The 20,740-nt window shown below is 32.4% G+C and overlaps 4 protein-coding genes across 4 annotated transcripts; 1 reads left to right on the forward strand and 3 right to left on the reverse strand.

The window, feature by feature from the left end:
- Nucleotides 1-1,511: 1,511 nt before the first annotated feature.
- LOC107187455 (tumor necrosis factor receptor superfamily member wengen) lies at nucleotides 1,512-7,908 on the reverse strand. Its single transcript, XM_015575560.1, has 4 exons — nucleotides 7,483-7,908; nucleotides 6,640-6,820; nucleotides 1,775-1,911; nucleotides 1,512-1,667 (listed from the first exon to the last, which is right to left on the reverse strand). The coding sequence occupies exons 1-4, from the start codon at nucleotides 7,906-7,908 to the stop codon at nucleotides 1,512-1,514; spliced, it is 900 nt and encodes a 299-aa protein (XP_015431046.1).
- Nucleotides 7,909-13,415: 5,507 nt separating this feature from the next.
- Nucleotides 13,416-15,162, forward strand: LOC107187555 (transmembrane protein 41B). Its single transcript, XM_015575680.1, has 4 exons — nucleotides 13,416-13,501; nucleotides 14,245-14,356; nucleotides 14,421-14,549; nucleotides 14,655-15,162. Exons 1-4 carry the CDS (start codon nucleotides 13,468-13,470, stop codon nucleotides 15,160-15,162), a joined length of 783 nt encoding a protein of 260 aa, XP_015431166.1. The 5' UTR covers nucleotides 13,416-13,467.
- A 549-nt stretch (nucleotides 15,163-15,711) lies between these two features.
- Nucleotides 15,712-17,750, reverse strand: LOC107187590. Its single transcript, XM_015575717.1, has 5 exons — nucleotides 17,426-17,750; nucleotides 16,658-16,919; nucleotides 16,362-16,569; nucleotides 16,024-16,153; nucleotides 15,712-15,859 (listed from the first exon to the last, which is right to left on the reverse strand). Exons 1-5 carry the CDS (start codon nucleotides 17,748-17,750, stop codon nucleotides 15,768-15,770), a joined length of 1,017 nt encoding a protein of 338 aa, XP_015431203.1. The 3' UTR covers nucleotides 15,712-15,767.
- Nucleotides 17,751-18,775: 1,025 nt separating this feature from the next.
- On the reverse strand, nucleotides 18,776-19,924 carry LOC107187584 (NADH dehydrogenase [ubiquinone] 1 beta subcomplex subunit 9). The gene is made up of 2 exons (XM_015575709.1): nucleotides 19,715-19,924; nucleotides 18,776-19,175 (listed from the first exon to the last, which is right to left on the reverse strand). Exons 1-2 carry the CDS (start codon nucleotides 19,822-19,824, stop codon nucleotides 18,854-18,856), a joined length of 432 nt encoding a protein of 143 aa, XP_015431195.1. The 5' UTR covers nucleotides 19,825-19,924; the 3' UTR covers nucleotides 18,776-18,853.
- Between the last annotated feature and the right edge of the window lie 816 nt (nucleotides 19,925-20,740).

Genomic DNA, 20,740 nt, shown 5'->3' on the forward strand with positions numbered 1-20,740 from the left:
CTCATACCTCGTCTAAATTTCAGCAGCTCGTTCGAATATTAGAATTAACAAGGAAGAACGAAACGGAATGGAACGACGAGAGTGCGTGAATGGAAAAGGGTAAAATTGTCTTTTTCTAGGGAATATTTTTCTGAAAGATTCGAATGCGATCCATACGGATCGCGTGTTGTAACGTTAATTATTTTAATATAAATCGTAATTGTAACTTTAAGGGAATTAAATTTAGCGATTTAAACAATTCCCAGTGTTTTTCATTTCCGTTCCAAACACCCACGAGGTTATATGTTCACAAATAGAGCAGGTATTTTTAACGTGCACGCCACGATTTATTTCATTTCTCGGCGCATACATCGCACAGTTATATTACAAAAAAAATGGCAGCTTCTACGATTAAACAAAAAAAATAAATACATCGATCGGCCGAGTCGGTCGTCGCTCGATTTTATGTTCGAGCTCCGGGACTTCGAACAAGGACTTCCGTAGTCTTCCTTATTATTGAATTTACTTAAATAACAAAAAAAAAACTATATAGGGACAAAGCAATTAATCTAGGCATCCAAATATTTCTGTTGTTTTCGAATATATAAAAACGTTAACGAAATTTAGTTGTTCATAATTTCCATTATTTACTCATTTTTCAGGATTGTCAATGTCTTTTAACTGGACTGTACATTCTATCCGCCATATTATTATAGCACATAAAAAGGTAAATTTGAACTGTCTTACAACCTTGAAATACAACACTTGTAATTTAGACGTTCCCATTTAATTGCTTCGGCTCGTATAAGAAGACGTGACAGTTATTAAATTAGTACAAAATAATACAAAATATCGCACTTACGATTATCGATAGTAGTTTTGTACCTTTCGGCGTTTCTTCTCTATCCGCTCACCGAGTTCGATACAAGTGAGGGACAATATTATTCGTACAGTAAGAGTATTGGAAGTAAGAGGCGCAGTATTGTCTGTATCAACAATATTGACAATCGGTATTTAAAGTGAAAACAGCAGTTTCTCGCATTAAATGCAACAATTGATACATCAATTATCATTTCGTGGACCTATGTTTTAGACAAATACCTACTTTCACTCCATTATTAAATAGTTAATTAGTTTCGTGTATTAATATGTCTAATATTATCACAAACTATCGTTGATCTAATGTTTAAGCACAGAGTGTGCTAAACTATCTCTGTGATATATCGTTTTATTCCGTTTTAATAGTGAAAAATGTTCGATTCAAAATTCGTTTCTACACTTTCTTTCGATAGATACACTACATGTTTGAAAAATCTGGTTTAAGTATTAGATACTTTAACCGTTTGAAGCTTACGTTCGATTAAATATTCATATAAAAATAGAGCCCTTTTTATTTTCACGTTCTCACTTCGTGAAAAGTTCTGTGCCTCGCAGTGAATATAAATACGAATATAAATACAAATGGTCGCCGATTGAATTTTTCGTTCGACGTTCTTTTGAAAAGTACAAATGAATTTCAATCGTTTCGCTTTTCATAGGTCAACGGAACATTTATTCTGATTCAGAATCGTTTCGATGTTCCGATGAATTCTAGCGATCTGCGTCTTCTTCCCTTTCGGGGTCTCGCCCTCCTCTATGTAAAAATTCCCGGTGACTTCCGGCCAACTGACCGTCACAGGGGTCTCCCTCTTCCGAATAGTAGATATGTCCTCAAATTCTGTACTTCCAAAAACTGGAAAAAAAAATGGAATTTTTGATTGCTCGAGATAGAAAGATTTTATTCCTTTAAGAATACCATCATACCTAAGAGTTTCTCTAAATATTGACACCTCCTTTCGGGATCAGCCGGGTTCACGGGTGCACCTGCAACCAGTTCGGCTAGTTCCGCTTTCACCATTAGATTCAGTCGAGCCGAGATCTCTTCTAAACCCACTGAAATCATCATGTATTCTCTATTTTAGCCGAGGCAGTATTAGAGGCAGTAGTAAACTTCATAATAGATATCAAGTTATAGCTTAATACTGGAACTTCCAGCGACTGTATACTTAATATAATCTTTGTAATTTAACATATAGTATAATATAAAATCTGAAGCACATTATAGATTAACGTAAGTTCCAACAGAAACACCTCTATGATTTCAATAATTATAAAGCAAGATAAATTATTACATTTATAATTTATAATATTAATTTATTTTATGACTAATTGTTGAAGCAAAGCAAATTATTTCAAACTGATTTGTCATTTAAATTAGCTTATTCAAAATGCCTAAATACTTAATCAATAATTCAAAGCTATTTTAAAAATCGGTAATTAGATATAAATACTTAATAGATAATTACAAATTTTAAATATGCAGTTGAAGTGTATAATCTTAATAAAGCTTGCATATTGGAGATGTTTCTTCTATAGACATACACAATTTACACGTAAGTGTCGAATATTATACGCAAAATTAGTTTGGAACCCAAAAATTATTTCACTGAAGCAATGTAGAAATATATTATCGATTTTAATCATAAAAATAATTGTAATTAGTTAATTTATTATATGGATAATCACTTCAAAATGATCTTTTTTGAATATTATCCAGACGTATTAAAAATTCCAGGATTTCAGCTTCTAGTTTTACGGAAGACAATGATTTTTCTGAATGTGATTTTAATAAATTTGAACGTCGGACGATCGTTTGATGTCAATTTAGCCAGGGAGCTTGGATCGACGGTATCTACGGTATAACCAAGGGTGGAATGCGAGTTGAACGACTATGGAATGTGGTTCTGCTTTCTCAAGGCCCCATGGGATGTATCTAGCGATAGCCTCGCTCCAGTCTAAAGTCAAGCTTTCTTTTCGTCGCCTGTTACAGAAGAAAACCGACCGAACAATGTCGAAGACATATCTATCGTGAAAAATATTTTCAAAAGAACTCGCCAATTTTCAAACTACTACAACAGACTTTGTCATTCTTAAAACAAAATTCAAGCGATTTTTCAAGCAACAAATTCTTCGATTAGATCAGGAGTAATATTCCAAAAATTGTATCAATTGTCATACAAATTTGTATCAAACATTTCAGAAGTCAAAAAGGAGACTCACAAAATGATGGAACATGTATTATCAAAAACAACTTATGTTTTGATTTATTCTGAAAAGAGAATTCATCGATTTTTAAAAGATGTTGAGTATTTTTTTATGGAAAAAAAAAATTAAAATTGACAAGGCTCGTTTTTGGTAAGAGCCCCACAATTGTCGGTTTTCAAGTTCTCTGTTGTTCAGTCCCGTTCGCATGTACCAAAGAGAGCTAAGGATACGAGTCAGGGTGATATTGCTGATCTGTTCTCAATGGCGGCTGAGCAACATTGGCAGTGGGATCAGGTAATGGGCCCTAACAGGAGAAGCGGGCTATCCTCGTGAGTCCCCTTTAGTAAGCATGGCCAGTATTGAAACGGTACCGAATGCACGACCATTCGCTTGTATTACCAATCCGTTAGTGGGAATGCCGGCAATACCTTCTGACTCCAATTGAGAATCAACTCGAATGCGATTGCACTTGCCAACCGTATCCTTGCCGATGTAAACCGTTTCGACGTTAAATCGATTTTTCTATTAGTCTGATTTCTGCCAATTTACGAATAGTGTGCTGAGAACAAAAATGTATCGGACACCTTGCAATTCTTCTCCGACACCGTTGATACAACAGTTTAAATTTTAATAATGATTCTAGTCTCTTTAAATGGCCTACTTTTTGAATACGTGAAGCGGTATATTTTTTTCTAAAACTATTTAAATTGTAATAATATTAATCTCTTTGAATGGTCCACTTTTTGAACATATGAAGTAGTAGATTTTCGTCTAAAACTATTTAAACTTTAATAATAATTTTGGTCTCTCCAAGTGGTGCATTTTTTGGATATGTGAAGTAGTAGACAAACTACAGTAGATAGTAAAGAATCACTACAGTAACAAAAATGGTACCTAATTCAAACGGAACGGTAGCTGGGACATTGGCCAGTGATTATTTCAGGAACGAGGCCCAGGATTTTCGTTTGTTTTCGTACTTAGCCGCTCCCACCATTCGAGAACCGAAAGTCATACTACCGAAACCATTCAAGTATCCAAAAATATTTAAAATGGTATTGGCCCCAACGTCACGCGTTCGGAGTACTTCGAATTCCTCGAGGTTCGCTCGTCGCTGCAAATTGCCGTTACGGTATTCTCGAACGAGACCTGAACACGTGTTTTATATTAATTGTTTCGACAAATATCGTTTCGAGGAATACGTGGAGAATTTAAAAAATAACGATAATGGGAGTTATTTTAATATTTTTATTAAGCACAAATCGTTCTCCATTCAAGAGCAATTAATATTTTTGTAAGGGAGGTTTAAATTGTATACCTAAAAGGCTTTTTTTATTGATTGTTGCATAAATAAATAATAAAAATCAATTTCTGCGATAGCAAAACTTTTACATGATTAGAAATAGGGACATTGACCTTACTAGACAATATAACCCGTTGCCTTATAACATCCAGTTATATACGTGATGGCGATGACATTTAAAATTTAGAATAAATGTTACACTTGCCATAATGATAGAATTCCTTTTGTATCTGAAAAATTATTAACGATAAAATAATTCTTGAGAGTACAATCTTCAAATAAATCGTAAGGCAAGGGGTTAAATTCAGTTACCCTATATCGTCGCGCATAAGCTGAACGTGTCAATCGTTGTGATCAACGTGTGATCAACGTTGCCAATTGACGTGTAACGATTTACATCGTAATAATTTCTGGACAAGCCGTATGATGCATCACGTAAAGGACATGCGAAAACAGTGTTACGATCAACAATGAACGTTTGTACGATGTTACTATCCGCATTTGCATAACTCGTTCCCACTCCTCTTTCTCTCGTCTAAATGTCCCCTTCTTCTCTTTGTTCCCCATCCATCCGCCACCCACACTAGCCGAGGAAACGTACGATTCTCAGCGATGGAATCGAATCCGTTTAATATGTACCACGACATCGGCATTTTCATTAACGTTGAACCCTTGCCGAATGATGAATGGGTCTGTTTGGGCCCACCCGGCGAAGGCTAAACGTATGAGGAACGGTATTACAGACAGAGCTGAACAGTAATCAAGCCGTTTATTTTAAAAGTCGTGCAAGTCCAGTTTTTCTTATTTATTTGTAATTTATTCATACACATTTTTGTAATCTTATTATCGATTTCCTTGAAGTTTGACTTACACCACTTTTAAAATAAACGGCTCGAATTATGTCTTGTGATTACATTCACTTTGATTAAACTGAATTTGAAGACTTTATACGTGTGAAAATATTATTGTTTGAAGTGACGTCAGAAACTTTGGAAATTATTCGTATTGTTAGTACTTCGAGGCTTAATATTTAAATTGGATTTAAGAGGATTTGAGGCGTTCTTAATCCCATCGCTGGGAGGCATTTATGGGAAACGTTCAATTCATTACTCGAACCGACATGAATGAAACGCTAATTATTAATTCAATGATCATACATATAATACATCACGTAATACGTATTGTATTGGAAAAGCTAATAAGATTCTAATTTCGATTATTATATTATTAATAATTATTATATTATTAAGTTAGTAAACGTCCGTTGACTAACAATGATCAAGACACAAGAGTACGATCCATATAAGATGTAAGAAAACGATAAGTAAACGGTTAGAAGTGACAGCGGTTGGTAAACGAATGTATAAAGAGAACGCGGAACGGAGCATCATGAAAGAAACGAGAAGCATCGAAGTCCAAGACGTCATATCCGGGCGTGATAGATCGAGCCAAGGTGAGCAGAGGTCGTGAGCGGCCCTCTAATGAAGAAAATCTGCCTCGCATTTTAAAGGACTTCTTATCCCCCTCTACGATTCACCTATCGATCCCAAGGGATCAGATTTCACGAAATCCCAGAAAACACTTAAGGCAAACTTGTTCCCATACGATATAACCTTCATATTCGTCTAGAATCTCTTTCGGGTAAAACACTTGCTCTAACTACATTTCTTATCAAACACCCCATAGAACAGTAAATCTATCAAAGTGGTCTCAATGACCGGTTAGTAAACCCTTGTAAAAGTAATTGAAATATTATAAAATTGCACGAGAGTTTTCGCAATTTCTATTACGATATATAGCTAAAGAAATTATTTATTGTCGCTTTTATTGATCTCATAGAAATAGAAATAACGTTACTTTTTTATAGTTCTAGGGTTAACGAGGAATATCAAAGTTACGGTCGAAGAAGGAAGCGATTTCTGAAGGAATTTTTCGTGACGCAGAAATGTTCCTGAATGTTTTATGTTAAGATATTGACATTGAATGACTTCAAAATTCTTCTCCCTGTGCCATGAGTAGAACACTCTAATCAAGACAAGTTTACTCGTTTTCTGTTTAGATTTCACTGTATTTTCAATAAACGATTAGGAATTTTATTAACAAATTTTTTAATAAAGTGAATCTGACATAGGGAAGAGTAAATACAATATTTATGAGCAGTAGTGTATGGTTACTACGTAACATACGAAAAATGCATTGAATTAATTGTTACTCACTTCACAGTGATCAGTTTGTTAATGTCTCAGCATATCTCTGTTTTCAATTAAATAACTTACCAGGCTCGAAATTTTTCTTCATTCGACGCCACTGCCTCACGTAGACCAAAGCGGAACATCCTGCGACCAAGAAGAACAGAATGCACGCGCAGACTGCAAGAATCAGAGCTCCAGTCTGCCAATCCCACAGGATTCTGTCTTCCGAAGCGGATGTTTTTCTTGGCTGAGGCTGGCCAGCCCTCTGGAATTTTATCGAAATAGTAAATTAACATTAAGAGTTTCCGCTGAAACATTTTGATCATTAATAATTTCGAGATATTATTCGCTACAAACAAAAAGTGAACACATGTGACCAGTGAAGAACAGAAAAAAAAATTAAGTCTTGCATCAAACTATCGTTCGATTATCCAAATGTAGGAAGTATTGCTCGATCAATTCGGATACTATTGGGTTGAGTCATAAATAATTTCCGCACTAGGGAAAGGACAATTAGTAAATAATAATTATGTAACAATAATATTTAAACTGAACAAGATATACTAAGATTCAGAATGTCTTAATATGTGTATTGTATTAATATTAATTTTTAAGTGCCTTACACCGACATGAATTTAAAACGGATAACGGAAGTGTTTTATGACAACCTAAATGATTAAAAATGTCTTCCTAAATAAATGATCGAGTACCATCTACGACACATTTGCCATAAAAGTTTATCAACACACACAAAAAATATATAATAAAGCCTTTACTTTATTTTCAATGTAATGAACTAATATATAATAACCCCAAACAACAACTTTTATAAACTAATTTGCAAATTAATATGTTTTTACATAAATATCCGCAATTTAAAGGTCAAACCATTATTTATTATAATCATTACGGAATGATCTTGTTTACCTGGTCCTTCGTTTTCTGTTCGATATTTTTCTCCAAATTCTCTACGCGATCGATGAAGTCCTTCGACTGCTCTCTAATCTGTTGTTGCTCGAGGTCCGGAAATCTCCATAACATCTTCGAGGTGACAGCATCTAGGCTCCTTTGGCCAGTTTCCGGTCGTTTCCTCGTCGAAAGGAAAGACCAATCGAGCTCGAGGGCCGAGAGCGGGCCGCAAATAGCATCCTTGTAAATCGCGCAGGGGCTCAAAGTGAATTCAGGAACACATCTGGTGCAAGGCCAACAGGTGGCACGCTCGACCGACCAAAATTCGAGACCCGGTTTACAGACCGGATATTGAGGAGCGGATGTCGAGCAGCCAGCCTTACGGAGACCGACCAATAACAGCGACACGGCCAACAGATATCCCCGATTGGACTCCGGAGGCATCACCTGAAACAGTTTCATTCCGCTCGTTGGCTTTTCCACTAACTAATATTGCGTCAGTGCAAACATTTCGATGGGTTTTCTGCAGATGATATGATATTAATACATAGGCATTGTAAAATGGTAAAATGGTAAAATTGTACATAGAATGATAGAATGGTAAAATGGTAAAATGGTAAAATGGTACATAGAATGGTAAAATGGTAAAATGGTACATAGAATGGTAGAATGGTAAAATGGTAAAATGGTAAAATGGTACATAGAATGGTAGAATGGTAAAATGGTAAAATGGTAAAATAGCAAAATGGTAAACTAATAAAATGATAGAATGGTAAAATTTTAGAATGATAAGATTTTGAAATTGTAATATTTTAAGGTTGTAAAATGGTAAATTGTAAATGTTTGATTATAAAATGATTAATAAATTACAACCTTGGGAATAGTATGGTGAAAGTATTTCGTAAAAAAAGAACTGTCAGCTGTTCGTTTGAATGACAGCGTACCGCGTGATTTCTGAATGAATTACGCACGCGTTCAACACTTCTACGCCAAACACTTGAGATATCATGCATTCGATACAACACGTGTCCTCGTATGCTCAAAGAACTTATGACTCGGGCATTAAACAGAGAAAGCCTGGCGTTCACAGGGTTCATTTGGATCTATTATTGGAATTTTAAGTATTTTAGCTAAACTTCTATGTACTTTATGCGTTAACTATTTAGGAAATAGATTGTAAAAAATAATATAAAATATACACTTGAAAAAGTAAAATCACGGAAGTATAACACTATACTTTTTTTAAAAAAGGCGAAAGTGTAACACTATAAGCTTGTGCAACTTTTCTGTGTTACATATTAAGTATTCAGTACGTGATACATGCAAAAATTCATCAACAGCGATCGTCATCACAGTTCGAGTATCGTCAACAGCAAGCGTTTACTTTCGGAGTAATCCGTACTCGAAGGATTAAACAAGTAAACAAATTATACCTATAAAGCAGATTTTATGCATTTACAAGATACACACAATTATTGTTTAAAGCTCAGTTTAGTATAAAGATTAAAAAGGTTTAATGCGGATTTTATATAATTTTAAATTTGATGAAACAAAAGTTTACTTTGTATTGTATAAGAAAAAAAGTATTCCGTTACCCTCTCCCTGTTTTCTACTCACTTTTAAGAAAGGATTTAAAAAACAAAGCTATACGCAAAGTCAAGTACGTTTCAATCGTGAAAAATTATAAATCAGAATAATTTAAAACAGTAATATATCGAGCGCAATAAATAGATTCTCTCTGCCTTTCAGTCGCTTCTCCGAAATAATCAAGCGTGTAAAGTAGACGTTTAACCGGTAAAACCGGGCGGACCGTTTCCATTTCCGGCTCGTTCGCGATGTAATTACATCCGTAGTTGTATCGCAAGCGTACACCGTCGCGAGTGTGTGCGTACGCACGAGCATTAGAATAGTCTTGACGTGAATGAATTGACCGCGATTCGGTCGTGATTCTGATCATATTGAATTGCAACGATACTAATTTGTCGGACTCGTTTTAATACAAACAATTCGAGATGGTCTGGGTCCTCTTACACAATAATTTACCAACTGATAATATTAGCGAATTTACAAATTGTAACATGTAGACTTCTGTTGCAGAAACAGTTTTTATTATTTTACATGTTACAAGTTACATCGCTAATATTATCAGTACATTTTACATATTACGCCAAATTAATCATTAATTGTTCACTCGAATCAAGGTAAATATAATCTCAAAACGTGAAGTTGGACAATCAATTGCCTTGTAATTTGTAAAATTTACTTGTAGAACTCTACTTTTTATTTATTTATCTATTTTACGGGATAATTCCCATTAGAATCAAGAGAAAAAAATGTAAACATGTTTATATAAATATAAATCGGACGAATAATAAAATTAATGAAACATATAACTGGAAAATAGAGAGAAACAAAATGGTAATTATAAGACATTATAAACTTGGTTTTTGAAAAATTGGATAGAGCCAATAAAGAAATCAAGATCTTGTTTTGCATCTACTTGTTTTATTAAGAGCTTGTTGCTATTGTGCAACAGAATTTACTAGTACTGGTAGCTTGCAGTTGTGGCTTAAAAATTTCATTAACAATATCAGTTCAATTGTGCAAGAGGACCTTTTTCACGGTGTGAAACGTTGACTAACATGCAAAGTAACTTCTGCACTGAAATGGCCATCCCCAGGTGCACATTTAAATTCTATCGAAAACCTTTCGAATTACCTACAACAAAACTTGAAGGCTGAGAAACATAAGAATCATTCGAATTAATTACTTAAATAATTAATGTTTTCTGTCACAGTTCAATATACTTCCACGAAGAATTCAGATTGACCGTCGATTCAAGAGGAAGGAAATAAAGAATCGATTGAAAATCCAAAATTGTATCGCGCGAATAGAAAGCACGACCGGTCTATCTGTGGCGGAGGTTTCTCCCGCGCTGTTTAAAATTTGTTGCGCGCGCTGCTGGCAGGTGTATCCCCCGATTGCGTACTGACCACTATACGCGACTATCAAAATGCAAGTCGGGCTTTATGTCCTGAATTTCGATGATCCAAATCCAACACTAATATTTATTCATTCTAAAATTAAAATAATTCACCTAGGACACAACCGTTTCATGTAGGTTACACATACCGATTTGTTAAAAATAGTTTCATACACCTCAAGATTACATTTCCATTACCTTACTCTATCTTCTCTGCAGTAAATTTACAAATTTATATTTATTTTTACATATATAATTTTCCATTGTGTATTGCTCATTCTGTTTAGTATATTTTTTATAATACATCACAGTATGCAAATATTTTCTTATAATCATTGTAAACATTACGAAATGCATAAGATACGGTATTTGTTATGAAGAATAATGAATTTTGTAACACATAATCATTTTAATAAAATTTGATTAAATATTCAACGTATGCTGATACATATTTCTTTGCTACACTTAATTATTAATACTCCGAAAAAAGGATATATGCATAAAATAAACTAAAAATATAGCAAAGAATAAATAAATATGATATTGTCATAATGGGTCGAATAAACAAATTTCTGTTTGATTACAGTTTCTGTAATATTTATCATCATTTAGCGAATCATTAGCGAAAAGTATTATCGAATTGAAGCTCGTTCAACAATTTACGTTTGGAAACAAATAAAAATCGTTTCGTCACTGTGGTTGCGTACATTCCATTGTGACCGCCATTAACGCATTATCGTACTATCCCATTCATAAATCTCATTGGCATTCCATACACGCGTTGTGTCACCGAATACTTAAAAGTCAAGCAAAACCATCTCGTTATATTTTAGATCGTATCTTAAACGCGCTTCAAATGATCTTTTGCCGCCTCTTTTCCTTCATCTTTTTACATTGATTATTTAAAAAATTTTATTCTCGTTAGAAACAAGCATTTTTAATATACAGCCATTTGCTTTAACAATTAATGGTTGTTACCTTTATAGAATTTGGCGGAACACTAGCTATTTCTGACTTTTTTAAAATTTAATTTTATTGTTAACCTATACTATTTTTAATTTTCTTTTTAGCTACATAATGTATATTTTGAATCGAAAATGATAAAATAATACGGCAATATGCAGGACAGTTGCCTATTCTAATATTTCGTCAATTAGACAGGATAGCCACAGTGGGTCACGCTGTCTGAGACCCTATTAATTAATTATGACACGATCTACTACCAATGGATCAAATTGTCTATACCATGCTTTATTAATTAACTGACAATAAATTCTTCTGCAATTTCCATTCATTCCTATCAATGCAATTCCGTCGAACAATTTCAAAAATGCAAAACCGACATCATCAAAGCTGTCATAAACATTAATTAACAGCATAAAATTCGACCGGCAATATATTGACCGGTATACATTATACCAGTGACAAACAATGTGACAGCTGGAACCAATCTAAGGAAGGATCAAACACGAAACAGTTAATGGTCATTTAAATATTATCCCGACAATAGATTTATTAAGGGAACATAATATGTGTGAATATAAATATACGTACGCTGGCTTCGATAAATTCAGGCCTGTCATGACGCAATCCGATCGATATATCCACGATTGATCAACGGGATGAATGGTAAGAAATTATCCGGAACTCGTGAAAACCTATCGAGTTTCCCATCGATATCGTGGACGTTCGATCCGGGGAAAGCTCAACAGGTTACGGTGGCCTCGCGATTCCAAACGGAGGGAAATTTTGTTTTCGTGCGGAATCGCGAGCGAAAAAGATCGAGGAGAATGGAAAGGGCGGTATGTGTTTCAAAAAACCTTCGCTCGGCACCGAATAGATGTACACCGTGCGCCGACCACAACACGACTGGCTAGTCTGGTTATTCTAATTTCCGCCCACGATCCTCTCATGAAAAGAGAGGCTCGCGAGAAAGAGAGGGGCACAACGTGGAAAGAGCCACGTGAAGAGACCTAGAGATGGAAGAAGATGAAAGAGGACAGAGGGAGCCACACGGTGGAATAAAAAATGGTAGTGATGGCTTTAACCCTGAATACGTAACATAAACACGTATTACTATGGGCCACCAGTCTCGCCTTGTGTTTGTTTATTGAGCCATCTTGGCCCTTTCTTTTGGCCCTCTTGGCTTTTTTCGTAAAAATCACTGAAAATTGTCAACTTTGAGGATCTGTATTTTTTTAACAATTTCGAAACTAAGAAAATGATCACAACCCCCCCCCCCCTTCCCTCATTTTCACATGAAGTATAACATATTTCAATTTGAGCAAAATCCCAGAGATCGTGTGCAGAAAATGATCTACTTGACGTGGAATGACTCATCTAATTGACGTTATCGTTCAATAATGAATTAATTAGTTTTAATAAGCTTTTAAAATGATATATTGCTAATGAAATAATTAATGAAATAAAACATTTCAGTATCATAAATTCGATAATACTGTAGGTATTACAAGTTTGTGTGCTTAATACATTGACGTCAAAAAACTAGATATCTCGTTTATACAAAGGGATTCTCTCGATGCGCAAATGAAACGCCGTGTCGCTCTAAAGAACCTCCGTGTCAGCCCGTGTGCTGGTCCTCAGAGGTCAGAGGGTCATCAACAGTGAGGACCGATCGTCAGATTGGTCAGATTACACGAACTGACGTGGCGGTTCTTTAGAGTTTAGAGCGGCAATGACGTTTGATTTGCACAGCGAGAGAATCACCCTGTTCGTAATACCCGAAAAAGTATACGCGATATCAATGTATTAAAACCTTAATAAGAGACTGTTTTTACAAATGATTCATTATTAAATTAAATTTTTTGAATAAGTAAATAATCAAGTTTGAAATTACGAAACGTAGAAGAATAGTAAAACGAAGAATATTGCATGTTTCATCAAATCTGAAAAGAACATTCCATTTAATCTTTCATAAAAAGGGCCATAGTTCCTTTTACTGTCGCGCCATCTTGAATTTTGAAGTAATTTGCTTGGGGTAGAACACTGACAGTCTAGGAATGAACGCGGAAAGTAGAAAAAGACAAAATGTCGGTAAGATAATTTTTTTAAATCTATTCTACTAGCGGTAGATTAACTTTTTATTTCTTCGAACACTTTTGTAACTGTCTTTCTGAAAAAATCCAAATTTCGATTACTAATTGTTCAATCAGTTTTTCTTTAATCTATCAATGATTTTATAGTGAAAAATTTTAAACTTTATGTTCTGTATGTATTTCCTATTGTGTCACTGTTGCCTGTAAAAATTACATTTCATAATACAAAAACATGAATTAAAAAAATTCTAACCTTCAAATGTAATATCATACATTAACGAATAAAATAAAAGTTTTTACGTAGTGATTAGAAAATTAATATTCCTCGCGTAGAAATTAGTTTTATTATTAAGTTCATTCATTAATTTTTCATAAACCTTTCATACTATTTCTTAAATGATACAAAATACACTATTTTACTTTTAAAAGATATAATAAACTGAGAATTTTACGACAGAGAAGAAGGAAAATTTTGAACTCAACCGTCAATGTTATTTTCATAATTAGTCAAATTCAAATAGTCATATTCATAAATGAATGAAAATATTCATAATCTAATATGAATCCATAGACCTAACCAATTTAAAATGTAAATACAATAATACAAGCAATGGTATGTCTCATATTTCTCACGAAATAAAATTAATTAAATTGCTGTTATTAAATATTTCATTTCTGGAATTAATAGATTGAAAAACTTTGGTTTATAGTATTTAGGTTATAGTTTAATTATGTTTTTAGATTTGTGGAAACAGGTATCGACTAGGCAAGCTATTCTGACAGTTGCTGTGATCTTTATTACCTCACTATCAGCACTATTCTATGTGTACACCAGTTTCCCAGAACTTGCAGAGTAAGAAACCAAAATAAACACATTGCACATAGAAAAGCATTAAAATTTGCTTTTTTTTTTACAGAAATGAACGACAGCATATGAAATTACCATTGCACATTGAAGATGCTAAAAATCTGGGTAAACTTTTAGGACAATATAAAGATCTCTATTATATCCAAGTGTTAGCAGGACTATTTACAACCTATATTTTGTATCCTTTGATAGTTTCTCGCTTTAATTTGAAATACTATAATTTTAGTTTTCTTACACAAAAAAAACGTACAAGTTAACGAAAAACGCCTTAACATGATTTTAGCTTACAAACTTTTGCAATTCCAGGTTCTATTTTCCTCTCCATCCTCTCAGGTTTTCTTTTCCCATTTCCATTAGCTTTATTCTTAGTATGCAGCTGTAGTGCAATAGGAGCCTCATTATGTTACCTTTTGTCATCACTTTTGGGACGTAAATTACTGTTTAAATACTTCCCAGCAAAAGCACAAGAATGGACACAAACAGTGAAAAAACATAGACACAACCTCTTTAATTACATGCTATTTCTTCGGATGACTCCACTGTTACCAAACTGGTTCATCAATCTTGCCAGTCCTGTGATTGGAGTACCTCTCATACCTTTTACATTAGGCACATTTTTTGGGGTAGCACCACCATCTTTTGTAGCAATACAAGCAGGCCAAACACTGCAGAACTTAACATCTTCAACTGACGCATGGTCATGGAATAGTATTCTAATATTGTGTGTGTTTGCAGTGCTGTCACTAGTACCTGTTTTATTTAAGCAAAAACTGCAAGAGAAGTTTGATTAAACTATCGGGAAGAAATTAAATCATGATTTATTTATTAGGAAATTATGCACTTATTTAAATATTCAAGGTGCTGAATAATGTGACAAAAAGATTGAAAATGAATTTAGTCTTAATCCTGTGATTGATATTGAATCAATTGTAGTATGATTCCAGATTTTTTTGAACTAAGCCATATAAAACATTCCTCGAGTTATACTTAGTTTTCTTTTACAGTTAAATTTATTCAACTGACAAAAAATTACAATTCAAAAATTAAAAATATGATACACATTCAAACTTTGCAAAAAGGTTTAATGCTATTAAGATATTTTTCCATTTTTTCTAGCTTAATTTCTGTCAGTTTTATAAATCAAATTTTTTATCACTATCATTGTTTATTAATGAACTTTACATTTATAAAAACTGCACAAACTGGATTCAAATTGCCATTACATAAACGTTCATACACCTTTAATCTTTAAAATGTTATAAAATGTTGCACAGAAATATTTATTTAAAAATTTACTTTAATAGGACAAAAAGTAAAACTAAAACGAATTATATAATTGTAAAAAAATGTTTTAGTGTTACACTTCTACAAAAATGATTTAGATAGTATAAAATATTCAACAAAAAGATATCATATAGTTTATGGATACACTAGTTGAATTTAAAGCTGGAAAGCTAATTGGTCGCCAATACCACCAATTGTACCATACTGAAAAAAATATAATTTAAATAGTGAATTATTCAAATATTGTAACTCAAGCACGAAATAACTTTAAATAAATTGTAAATAAGTGTTCTGTTAAAAATGTACAACGTTGAGAATAAAAATAGAAGATTTATATAAATAATTAAAATTAGTATAATCATACATACAAATTTTCCCAGGAGATAATAATACTGTGAAGGATTCACATGATTCACTGCATTCTGGACTTGCTATCATTTTTATCAATCTTGTACCACCTGTAGATCTTATTACTACATTACTGCACTCTGGGTTTGGCTGTTATTTTAAGAATACAATATATTACAAAATTAATGATTTTAAATTGTAGCGATAAAAAATTTGTATTAGAGAATACAAATTACTCAAGCAATAATATAACACACAAATTTATGTCATACAAATATAAAAAAGCTTTGATTTAAAAAAATTACATGAGAGATAAGTTTTCTTGTAGAAAAACCTGAAATTTGTAAAATAAAATTACCAAAGAATATGGCGGAGATTCTTGTTCGTCGATAAGAATAAATTTCTCTGTACTCTGTTCCCACCAAATTGGGGTATCTGTAGGTTTAGGAAAAAGTTTTCTTACGATTCTTCCTGCTGTCATACGATTAATTCTCCACGTAATATGATTATCTAAATTTTTTGATGGATGCAAATCCATCTTGTCTTCTATAACATCTCGAATATTCCTGAAATGATATGTGCCTTCTTTAAAAAAAACAATTTCTTAAATTATTTAAAATAATCGTAATTTTGTTTCTTGTATTAAAAAACTACCTGTAAGTGAAGTTGTTGGAAAACACTTTTGAAGCATCTTTTTCAAATATATCACAATTATCCCAGAACAAGTGTCTTAGATCTTTTAAATGAATTTCTGATAAATTTTCAGTTTTTATATAAGGAATTCCAGGATTAAAGGATCTAGATATATGGTGACCAGTTAAATCAGGTACAAAGTTTATAACACTACAAGGCCAACAGTCAATATCATTTACATAAAAATATGGATTTTCCAATATACACCATTCATCATAAAATTCTAAAAATAATTCAAATTAAGATGAAGATTTATTTAAAACAGATTGTTTATAATATAATTTTTAGTATTTTTCATAGTATTTACGATTCTTACTAAGGATGAAAAATAGATACTAATCAAATTAATTACATACATTATACGAAATAACTTCTACAAAATTTATGCAAATCATGTGGCATTATCCATATCATAATGAAATGTAAAATATTAATATGAACATTACAAAGCATTATTATAACACTATAAGCGTTACAAAGTCGTAGTAACATTCATAATTAGACTACAAAGGTTTATATAAATATGGAGCTTAACATATTAATTAACAGAAATTTGTTTACACCATTAGCGGTTCTATCAGGTTTCGATTGATATAAAGAAACTGATTCCACTTGTTCAAACTTTTTAGTATACTGGGATTTAACAATTGTATAATGTTCCAGATGCATAAAATTTGGCAGTTTGATTATAATTTTGTTATTTTAAAATAAATTATAATATAATCGTACCAGATAGAGAAGGATACTGCTGAATTATAGGCATAGCTATATTTCTAACTAATTTTAGACCTGGATAAATGGAATTTTGTAAATTCCTCATAATCATAACTGCTATGAATCGCTGATCAAAAGACATAAAACATATAATTATCATAAAGAAAACTACAAGAATCGTTTTTATACAACAAGGTACACCATATTTTTTCGTTCTGGTTTCAAGAATTTGAAATGACTTCTTCAAAGTATTGTCAATTTCAATTTCAGAAATACCATTTTCCCGCGCGTACCGGCGAATTGCTTCCAGTTTGCTTCTATACACTTCCAAATTAACCATTTTTTGAAAGTATAAAATAAAGTTACTGAAAGGTGAGTTATAAATTGTAATTTTATTTACACAAATTCGAACTGTACAATTGCATGTAGCCACGAATGAATTACAAATTTGCAAATTATACAAATACTTCCTTTAATCTCTAATTATTAGCATGATCAACAGCAATGACAAATGCACATCACGAACATCAATGCAAATGCTGAATTGTGCTGAATGCTGATGACAGCTTCCAAGCAATTCCCAGTTTTTCATTAAAACCATAGACAAAGTATAATGTTAGATCCAGTCAGATCCATAGACATATATAATAGACTGCGCAGTCTTATGGTAGGGATGAAATCGAGACTGAAGGACGGAAGTAACGCTGGAGTAGCTCCTCTCTTGCTCGCATATAATACGTGTATGATACGTAATATATACGCGTAAAATACGTCTGACACGGCGGGTTATTCTACTTGAATGGCACGCTCTTTATTGTTTCACATGTTGGCTCCATTCGTTTGATTCTATATATATATTTCATTCATAAATTTAATTACGTTATCGATCGATCCCATGTATCAGCTGGAAATTAATTGTTTAAGGAGTATAATTTTGCCGGTATTTTCAATAATTAGGGTAGCTTCCTCGTCTGGTATCGTATCTAACTGGGGCTCCATATGACGCTTTATACTTTTTATCAATTTTACCAATTCAATTTGAATGATTAATATTTTAAACTACTTCAAGATACTTAAATGGAAAAAAATTGACAAATATGCGTTGAAGATACCAAACGCAATGAAACCTAAGTTTGCATACTTTGATCTTAACTTTTAGAATTATTAACGCAATTGCGTTATTCTTGATTCTCGTTTTAGTTTAGTATGTAGAATTTACCCTGTTAAAGTACTCCACAATTTTATTAACACCCTATATACCCTCGAATGACCCCAATAAAAAATTTAACATTCAAAACAATTTTTATGAATGCCTAGCACATATCTATCTATTATAAATAACAGTATTACAATGTGCATAGAGTGATTAATTACACTTTAATATTACATGTATATGTACATACATATTGTATCTAAACATATTAACATAGTTTTCTACAAGTTTTACTTTTCAGCAGTTTTAGGAGTTTCAGGAAACAACTTTTTATATAGCTCCTCATATTCTTTCTTGAGTTCTTCCCTCTTTGCAAAGTATTTTGGATATCTGGACTTCTCCATGGGATCCCAATAATCCATTACACAATCTGGACAATGAAGATAATTCTCATGAGCTATTCCACTTTCGGAATCAGGAAACTTTTTTGATTGCCAATGTTGGTGCTTGAATACTTCTTCTTCACCTTCTAGCAAAAGTTGTTTTGCAAGACGAGCATCTGGTATCTTTTTATTTTGGTCAAAACGATGTCTTAGTAGAACTGCTTCATACCTTGATAGAAATATAACTGTTTTTTAAAATATTCATATATTATTAGGTTGGTGGGAAGTTAAGTTCAAGTACTTAAGTATGTTAAAGAATTTTTTAAGATTTTATTTTAATGAATGTCGTTCTGTTATAACCCTTTTATTGTACTGACAAAAAAGGAAACAATAATATTTAACACTGGTAACAAGACTGTGTATGTTTATGTAATTTGTAGAAACTAGACACAGATAAAACTTTGTTTATCAAGTGTTTGATCAAATGCCAAAGGAAATTAACATTTTCATTGTTCTAGTTACAACATATAAGTTTAAATTATTATATGATATTTCATTAATAAAAAAAGACGCATGAAAAATGACGTGTCCTTTCATTAAAACAATAAGAACTGCATGATCGAAATAAACAAAAACATTACTAACATATAAAACGTAATAAAATAATTTCTACGCTGATGACGTATTTATATTAGTAATATCGTTAATGTATTAAAGAATATAGTTTTTACATATTAAACAATATAAAAAGAACGTCTATGAACATACCTGAATTCATGTCTTCTGAAGTAAAAGTTTTCTAATGTACGTAAAGCGCGTTTATACAATCTACATACTTTTTGGCTATGAGTAACTAATCCTGTGGGTAACTGAGCCATCCCTTTTTAATTAAGATATTGACTCTCCTACAAATATTATTTTTCTCTAGAAAGTCAATTATCTAACTACAAAACCATAGACATATATGTCTATGAACAAAACTGCCATGAACGACGTATACAACGAACGCAACCTAGATATGCAGCTTTATTGAAATAAGTTCAATGAATTCAAGGTTAAATGTTATTTTAATGTCGGTTTAAATTATTTTAAATTATTACATAAATATATTATGCTTAAATATTGTAAAAAAAAGTCATTTCTATATGAACAATTCTATAAGAGTTATTCTTAATGTTAATTTCTTATCGTATAACGGTTCTTAGTTCAGTGTCAATTAAATATTTTATATTCTTTGGACATACTTTTACCAGCGACTAGGTATAGGATAGACCTATTATCTTATGGGACTTCGTGTCTCATGTTCTGAAATACCATAGTGTAAAAAGTCAGGGATGTTCTGCTGCCCTCTACGTTATGAGAACGGTGAATTTGTGAACTACGTTAAATCCATTTGAGCTTAACTAGTCTGGTTTGTTTTCGCGCACAAACAAGTTATTGCGTTTAATATTGTTTTTATGAATATGTATATGTATTATTATGTACATTTGAGTAAATTATTTTATTATTCCATTGTTATTACAATAGTTCAACAGTGACAACGAGCGCATGTATATTTTAAAATATCGGACTAACAGTATATTTTTATTCTATATTATTACATATAAGTAAGTAATACGTATCATAAATGTAATCGAAACACAGATTTTTATTACACCACAAACATCGCATAAAAGATATTTCGTTATATTGACATTTGTAATAATTATGGATGTTGCGGGGAAATCAATATTATTGACATTATGGAACATATAACGAAATATCACTGTAACACTTAAAAAAGTTTTAAAGTTC

Source organism: Dufourea novaeangliae, unplaced genomic scaffold, assembly GCF_001272555.1.
Source record: "Dufourea novaeangliae isolate 0120121106 unplaced genomic scaffold, ASM127255v1 scaffold89, whole genome shotgun sequence".
NCBI lineage: Eukaryota > Metazoa > Arthropoda > Insecta > Hymenoptera > Halictidae > Dufourea > Dufourea novaeangliae.